At 43.7% G+C, this 8729-nt stretch overlaps 1 protein-coding gene across 5 annotated transcripts in view; it reads right to left on the minus strand.

The window, feature by feature from the left end:
- OGDHL (oxoglutarate dehydrogenase L) overlaps positions 1–2508 on the minus strand; it is a 49517-nt gene extending 47009 nt beyond the window's left edge. For 3 of the 5 annotated variants that reach the window (XM_086616332.1, XM_086616331.1, XM_086616330.1), the window contains exon 1: positions 2302–2376. In XM_086616332.1, coding sequence (XP_086472458.1) covers positions 2302–2343 — 42 coding nt within the window. In that variant the 5' untranslated portion in view covers positions 2344–2376. Of the gene's footprint in view, positions 1–2301 lie in introns of all 5 variants that reach the window. The other 2 variants (XM_009989279.2, XM_009989282.2) reach the window with 2 other exon arrangements.
- Between the last annotated feature and the right edge of the window lie 6221 nt (positions 2509–8729).

An 8729-nucleotide genomic window follows, 5' to 3' on the forward strand; every position in this document is an offset into this window, starting at 1 on the left:
AGTGAATTTACTTCAGTTCATTACTGTTGTAAGTATTACGTACAATTAACCCGAAAAAGAATTCACACATTTTTAAAATGCATCTTGATTTACCTGGGATCCACTCCCTAGGCCACACCCTACTCCACCAGTACCATTACATTCGTCTGCCAGCTCACTTCCACTATTTTGTCTGTCATTGTTCAACCTACAAACTCCATCACCCCATCAAGATCCATTGCCCAATTGTGCCGGAACAGCCAGTCGAATTGGATAGCCTTCCAGCAGGATTTTTAGCATCTCTGCCTAACCTCAAGCATCAGCAAAACAACGAGCAGGTCTAAATTCAGCCGAATTCAGGTATTCAAATCTTCTTAAAGGAAAGAAAGTTCTCACAAAGCAACATAACTTAAACAGAACAAGTAAAAACAAGATGCTACCACACACTCTCCTTCTGCATGACTTTATTTCTTCGTCATCCTCAAAATAAATGATTAGTATCGATCTATAGCACCAAGACACCATGAGGGCTTCTCAGAAATTAATTCAACACATCCACACAACATGCTACCCTGCTCTACGCTGGTTGGAAATTTAGCTGGCAGTTACATGATGAAGAACCAAAGACAGATGGAACGAGACAATGGACCGCTGGAGAAGGTCTCTTCAGTTCCAAGTTAAAGCGTTACACAAAAGACTTAGGATTGATCTGCTATGTGAACAACATTCAGTCTTCAGAGTTGTCACTGCATATGTCACTTTCCAACAAGACTAAATTCATATGTAATATAAAAAAAAACAGCTATAAAACTGCTTTTTTTTGTCTCTTTTTTTTCCCCCCTCAACATGCATCACTTCCTCACACTCTAGATAGATTATCAGACTTAGAGCAACAACTTCTAAGTGACATTTTGATATATGTGCCTCAAGTATGAGGGAACACACAACCAATTTGGTAAACATTTTGGGCACAATTCACATTACTTCTCTAGAAAATGACTTGACTGTCTTAGAATTTATCAGACTTCTCATCAGCTTCTTAAGTTACTATACATGTATCACCATAACAGAGCCTTCCTTGTCAGCAGAAAGCTTGTTAAAAAATAAGTCTATATATTTTGCCCACAAGAAAGGATTTGGGCAATAGATTTAAAGCTTAAAAAAAAAAAGAACACAAATGTATGTCGACTGGAGAGAGAGGGAGAGAGATAGAACAAAATACTTTTCAAGATACTTAAAAAGGCTTTTCTGACAAATTCAGATTCAGTTTTAAGGTTACTTAGAATCAGAAATGGTTTGGGTTGGAAGGGATCTTGAAGATCATCTAGTTCCAATCCCCTGCCATGGGCAGGGAAACCCTCCACTACACCAGGTTGCCCAAAGCCTCATCCAGCCTGGCCTTGAACACTGCCAGGGATGGGGCAGCCACAACTTCTCTGGGCAACCTGTTCCTGTGCCTCACCTCTCTGAGTGAAAAATGTCTTCCTTATACCTAGTCTAAATCTCCCCTCTTTCAGTTTAAAGCCATTGCCCCTTGTCCTGTCACTACATGCCCTTGGAAAAAGTCCCTCTTCAGCTTTCCTGTAGGCCCCCTTTAAGTACTGGAAAGCTGCAATAAGATCACCCCGAGCCTTCTCTTCTCCAGGCTGAACAGCCCAACTCTCTCAGCCTGTCTTCATTGGAGAGGTGCTCCAGCCCTTGGATCATCTTCCTGGCCCTCCTCTGGACAGCAGCTCCAGCAGCTCCATGTCCTTCTTGTGTTGGGGACTCCAGAGCTGAATGCAGTATTCCAGGTGGGGTCTCACGAGAGCAGAGTAGAGGGGTAGAATCACCTCCCTCGACCCACTGGCCACGCTACCTAAAGGCAACTGAATATTCATCTTCTTGGGACAGTTTTAGAAGTATCAACATCAATATATACTACTGAAATATAACACATCCTTTGATACAACCTTATTACAATAAACTAAACAATTAAAAGTATTTTGTTTCTTGGGTCTTCTTCCAGATGTAAATAATTACTTAAAAGATTGCTTGAACAGCATTTCCATGGAGGAATGCTGAAAGTTTCTGAGCAGCTTACTACTTCTGGTGTGGACGTCTCCTTCTTTCTCCTCAGCTCACCATGCCTGTGGCTCCTCTGTACTTTTTCTGCTGCAATATCACATCTTACAACAATCAATACATGGGAAATTAGTTTCACATTTTTCATTTCACAGAAGACCTTTTTCTGGACTTTTAATAAAACAAGTTAAAAAAGGAAAAAAAATCAATTCCACTCTTAATCTAATGTTATCATTTCCAGTCAAGTTTTAGACTTACCTTATGTACGCTTTTAGGGTTTTCAAGCCATGCATAATACATTTCCTCCACGTAATTCGAATTACTCCCACTCAGGAATGGTGCTGAGGATCCTGATGAAGCATTCCGTTGGCCATGTAAAAATACCCTTCTGGCTATATCTTGCTTTTCCAGAAGTTTAATGCCATGCCACTTCAGCGTAGCCGAGAACAACTTCAGATGACTCATGTTTGTTTATTAGACAGAAGATCCAAGTCTATTAATAAAGACAAAACCAAACCTAATCAGAAAAATAGCCAATAAACTGCAGATGCATTTCAGCCTCACAGTGAAAACTGAGGTTTAGGGCTACAGTGCTCCTCAACAAAGCTCAGGCCGAGGCATGAAGGTCTTTTCAGGAGAGAGGCTGCTCCATGGCTGACTGCAGAGCTACACTTACAGCAGTGGAAGCATTGCTGATGGCCATTCCCACATCAATCAGTTCACTTCACAGCTTCTGTAACTGATACCATCATCCCAGTTCCTGAAGCAATCCCAATACCACTTGTACCACCTGTCCCCTGAGCCTCTGCTCCCTGGGAACAAACGAGCCTGCTAATCATTGACTTCTCTGGAGCTCTTGCCAGCCATAAGTGCATCTCTCAGATGTAAAAAGCTGCGGCCCTTTACCAAGCCAAACTGGGGCAGGTTCTATGAACAGCCTTAAAGGCAACAGTGGCTGAAAAAAAAGCCTGCTGCCTCAAATTTACACCATGAATAACAGAGCTGACAAAATAATTAAAAGTGTTAGTTAAGTGTTCATATTGACATTAGCCTTCAGTCAAACAGTGCTACACTAAGAAAAGGCTCAGTCTAATTTGCTTTTCTAACTAGCAACATTTATCTTGTCCTTCCAATGACCTCTTGTGAGCTTTTCAACAAGGAGAGCAGATCTTCTGTAATTTTGAACATACTGAGAAAAACAGTAAGGCTTGAATCTTGGGAATGTTGAACACCATCAGCTCCAGTGCTAACAAAGGGAATCAAAGCTCACCTTCAGAATAGAAAAAACAAATGTAGCTTACAAGTAGACCAAAAATAGTACAATCTTAATGCTGAAATTGCTAAAATTGCAAAGGAATAGCAATAATGGGAAAAGAAATTATTAGTTTCTTTTCACTTTAGAACTATTTGGAAAGATACAAGAACATGAAGGGTAGGATACTAATTAAGAGGAAGAAAAATTCAAATTTAACTCTGAGGTGTCTCTCATTTGTTTTGTTGTCCATCCAGAGAAATAATTTACTTAGTCAGAAGGTAAAATCCAAGCTTTTTGATGCTTAGTGCGACTAGTTGAACAATTGCTAGGAAAAAAAACTGAAGTACTGAGCTGCCAAATGAACTTTGAAGTGCTTTAAAAACAACACTGTCATTTTGAGTCACAGACCAAATTTTATGTTACCTACTACACACAAAGATTATTTTATCTCCAATTCTACAAGTAACAGATACCTTAAAAATTCTGTATAAACATTTTCCGCATATAAATCCCATTAAATTATTCTCTCACTGTTTTTCCTCTTCCTCCTCTCCTTCCAAAAAAGGAAATATATGGTTACAAAATTCCTAAATTTGTAAGGGACAGGAAGAACTATATTTTTCATCATCATCCAATTAAAAAATTAGTATTGGTCTTAAAGAAGAAAAAAGCTCCTACTGAATAAAACAGTATTACACCATGCTCTCCTCTGACATCACAGTTTTAACATGACATCTTTAACTTCACATCTACTTTGAAAGCTGCTGAATGGGTCCCTTAGTCACTGACTTTAACGATATCTCCCCAGCAGTGAACTCTCCATCTTTATCGCACCAAATTCCCCTGTCTCCTCTTAAAAGGCTTCTGCAGCCTTTTCACTCTCATTTACTAGCAGATCTGATGCCTAGCTCATAACACAGCTACCACTGGTGTTATTCCACTTACTGAATTTTCCAAACAAGCACTTGTTCACATTCTCTATCGTGCCCAGATACATGGAAAGTATTCTTCCAAGGCAGTATCACCAAAACTAGTACATAACCCTCCTTTAAACCTACAAAACCCCCAAAATCTCAAAGCCACATGCACTTCTCTCTCCATTTGGCATTTTCAACAAATTGGCAACGGTTAGGCTCTGCATATGCTGAATCCCCTATGTTAGTACTATTTCCTGTTTACCTATATTCACTTGTCATTTCACAGATTAAAAGCTTATTCCAACACTGATTTCCTCCTGTGTCAACACCCTGCCTATGATTACAGCTCCTAGGCAACTGTAGGAACATAAATACCATCAGCACCATTTTGAAAGCAGATTACATCCTGTAAAAGCTCAGAGCAACTGGGACAACACTGACAGTTAATATATGTCTGCATACTAGATCATCTTTAAGGTCCCTTCCAACCCAAACCATTCTAAAATTCTATGTAACAGCACTAAAACCACTATGTATGCATCAAGTCATTTTGCAAAACTTAGAAAGATTTCAATACATTATAACAGCAAGAACTGAGAGGTCACCATGGCACTTGGGACTTTATGTCTGTGCTCATTCTGATAGAAATAATTATTCCACTTATCTATTCCCTGCGAATCCCACCCTTTACTACCAAACTTCTGCGCACATACCTGAGGGGTGGACACTTGTTCCTAAAGGGCTACCTACCCTCGTTTAAAGTACTTTGCAAAGAGTTGGCAGAGAAGGGAATGAGAGGAACATTTCTGTCAGTTTATCATACTACAGCAGCAAGCTTCTTAAGTACGGGTAATTTCACAGTCTTTCTTTCTTTCTTTTTTTTGTCTGCCTGGAGAATGTGTAGATCTTTCTTCTAGCAGTTAGCAAAGAATGCAGAATAAAACAACAGTTTGTCAGGGAGATTTGAAAATGGATGCAAATCACATAACACATAATAGAAGCAACGAGCTTATAAGTGGTATCAGTCACTTCCCTTCAGTTCCATTTAAATTTCAAAATGGGGTCAGAGCCACACTTGAAGTTGTAACTACTGCATATGCAATCTATAAGAGCGGGTATGGTCTTTGTCACTCCTGTGAAGATATGAAGATCACAGGGGAAGAAAACTTATCACAGACATTATTGCCATCTCATGAAAAAGTAATACCTCCATTTTTACGCAGGTGTGAAACAAAGATGTACAAAGCGACCAATCATGTAATTCCAGCCAGATTTCAACTACAGATTAATTTTGCTCAGCAAAACTGACTTCTTCCTCGCTCTTCCTCTCACACACACTGCTTTTCAGAACAGATGTCGGCTGTCAGCAGCTAAACGAATTGGAGACCACCAGCATGATCATAGACCATTCCGGCCCACTCAGCCTTGAGACTGTCAGTCAAAAATCAGCACATAGGACAGCAGGCAGAAGTCAGAAGTAGTTAGGATTGTTCCAGTCCGCTATGTTTCTTAAATCAAAACTGAAATCAAAACAGTGATTGGCAAGGAATCAAGCTGAGCTAAGAGCAACCTAAAGGAAGATACTAATTAAATCTCTACCAGAGGTCAAAAATAAGAAAGAAGCAGTGAACCAAAAGAACAACCTGATATTTAATGCACCAAGGCACCCTAAAATAGTGGAAGTAAATGAAAGCCCTAAGCAGCTGAAAATTTCTGCAGCTGTTCTGCAGTACCGCACATGTGTATCAAGGTACAAGCTACCTTCACCTTGGCACTTTCACTCTAGAATTACCTAATGTCATGGACAGTCTTGTGAATTATTCTACCCAGGTTTCTAGAGGGTAATAGAGACACATGAAAGAGACAGCAAGATGCTTCTGATAGTGAAGTGTTTATCTAGATTAAGATCAGTTTAAACATAAATACATTGCACAGGCTAGTATCATATGACTCAATATTCTCCTGGTATTGTCAGTACCCTTACTGAGTTTCTTAACACGTATGTGAAGTCCTGCTACCAATACTAACAGATGTTCTTTACGCTTTGCAGAAGTAACCATTAAAATGTCTGGTCCACATTTCACAAAAATGCTACTTCATCCGCTACCAAGGTCGTTTTCTCCTATATTCCCCATACAACTCACTCATAAAGCTCTTCTTAAGATTAAATAATTCCAATAATCAAGGCTGGCAGTGAAAAAAATGGATGAAGAACATAAAGTATCTCCAACAACCTGTCATGGATAATTGAAACTAGAGAGATATTCCATGTCTCCACACTCTATGTTAAGAAACACGGCTACTTGAGGAATATATACCTCCGCATGCTAAATGTTTCTTTTCCTTCCAGTACAGGTGTGTCATACCATAGAAAAAAGCATAATTCTCCAGCCAAGAAGTTGACCTGGAGCAAGTTTACAAGCCGTGCATTCACCACAAGGCGTACGCTGTAAGTCTTGGCCAACAGAGACATCTCCAAGCAATAAAACTACCTGATATATTACTCTCCCTGAAAAAAAACCCACCTTCAATGGATACCAAAGAGATAAAACATCAGCACGGACTCCAGGTTACCAAAACGTTGTAAAAGAGCAAGGGGGAAATATCTGGAAGGGGTCGGCTCTACTCTTCTGCTCCTGCCCGTCACACAAGGACACGTCCTGCCACGGCCGCCCGGCAAAACCGCGCCACGCCAGCGTCCTGCTCACCTGGGTCGCGACCAAAGGCCGGAGCCAGCCAGGCTGCCCAGGTGCTCCCGGCTACGCGGGGCTGCGGTTTCACCGGAGCCCGGGCCCGGAGGGCCGCCTTTCCCCCTCACCCCAAGCTGCGGTGCTCCGCCGGCAGGCCGCGCTCCGGAGCCCGGCCCGGCCCTGCGACGCGACCCCTCACAACCGCGCGGCAGGCGGCTCCCTCCTGCGCGGAGGACGGTGACCCTGACCGACCGGCACGCTTGCACGGGTCGGGCCTGGCTCCGCCGCGCCGCCCGCAGCCCCGCCGCCCCCAAGCCGGGCCCGGCCTCGCCGCCGGCCCCACCGCCCCCCACCCCTCGCCGGCGCCGACAGACCTGCGGGGACGGAGCGGCCCCAGTCCGCCCGCGGACATCGACGCCGCGCGGGACGCAGGCCGCGCCGACGGAGCGGCGGGGCGGGGACCGCTACCCGCGTCACGTGAGGTGCGCGCGCTGAGGTCACGGCGGGGCGGGGCCGCGGGGCGCTGTCCACGGTACCGCCGCCGGCACGCGCGGCCGAGGCCACGCCCCCTCCCCGCCGCCCCGCAGCGCCGAGCGCGGGCGGCGCCATCTTAGGGTCGAGGCTCGCGCCGGTCGGGGCGTCTGGCGGGGGCTGTGTCGGTGCGGAACGCTCCAGCAGGGAGCCGGGCGCTCCGGGAGCGTACCGCGTTGCTCCAGGCACCGCTGCCGCTGTACCGGGAAGGCACTGCTGCGCGGGATGCCGCCTTGTCTGCAGTGCGTGACCCTCGGGTAGGGCCACCCGCCGTGGGGTGACCGCAACAGCAGATCTACCTGGCAGGAAGGAAAACAGGATTAAATGAATGTTCATCTGCAGAATTTCCAGGTGGTTGCCGAGAAACCGGACGCCTTTGCAGCTGCGCAGTCTGAGGCGTCGCAGGGACATGAAAGGTTATGCTGGCCCTGAAGATGCCCTCCTCATGTTACTCTTCAGGCCTGCAAAGGTGCCAGCACAAAGAAAGTCATTGCACTTGGCGTTAATGGCAGAGGGCAGCGTTAAACTTTATGTGTCCCTGCCCCACGGTTCTCATTAAGAAGAAAATCTAAGTATAAACGAGAGCACCGATCGGATGAATAGCTGTGAAAAAGAACATGGAAGGAAAACACATCTAAAGGACAAGTTGTTCAAATGACTCCTGCACAGGAATGACTAGAAGTTTCGTAAAAGAGATGTAAAGCATTCCAAGGACTCTTGTGCTTTTTCTCCAAAGCTTGTACATAAAGTAGACTGAACGTAGCAGACCTTGACAAAATTATTGGAACTACGATTGAGGCATTTTTTTGAGTGAGTTATTGTCCCAGGTTATGTGTCCAAGTATAAAATGCAAGACAATAAAATTCTAAGTGTTCCTTTGCTGGCAGAATTTTTATTTATGTCTTCCAAGCCTTCTTCTGTCCTGGTTATCTTCAAATTACAAACATCTGTCCATTTTCTGTAATAATTCACAACATGACATATTTATTATTTACCTGTGCTTAATCAAGTTGCAACCAAGGACAATCGTCTATATAGACACTGAAATTGATATTTCAGGTAAATATTGACACCATTGCATAAATACCAATGTTTGATAATTTTCTGGATAAGTTAGAAGATATGAAGGATGGGAAAACTGGGCACGCCTTAAAAGGAAAGAGGAGAAAAAAAGAGCTATAATTTGTTTTGTGCTAAGGATGTACTGCAAAAATGAGTTTATCAGGGTCAGGTGGGCAGAAAGGGAAAGTAAAACCTGTAGGAAGGAACACAACAGGCTTCACCTGGGGCTTT

This window comes from Tauraco erythrolophus, chromosome 9 (assembly GCF_009769465.1).
Source record: "Tauraco erythrolophus isolate bTauEry1 chromosome 9, bTauEry1.pri, whole genome shotgun sequence".
Lineage (NCBI taxonomy): Eukaryota > Metazoa > Chordata > Aves > Musophagiformes > Musophagidae > Tauraco > Tauraco erythrolophus.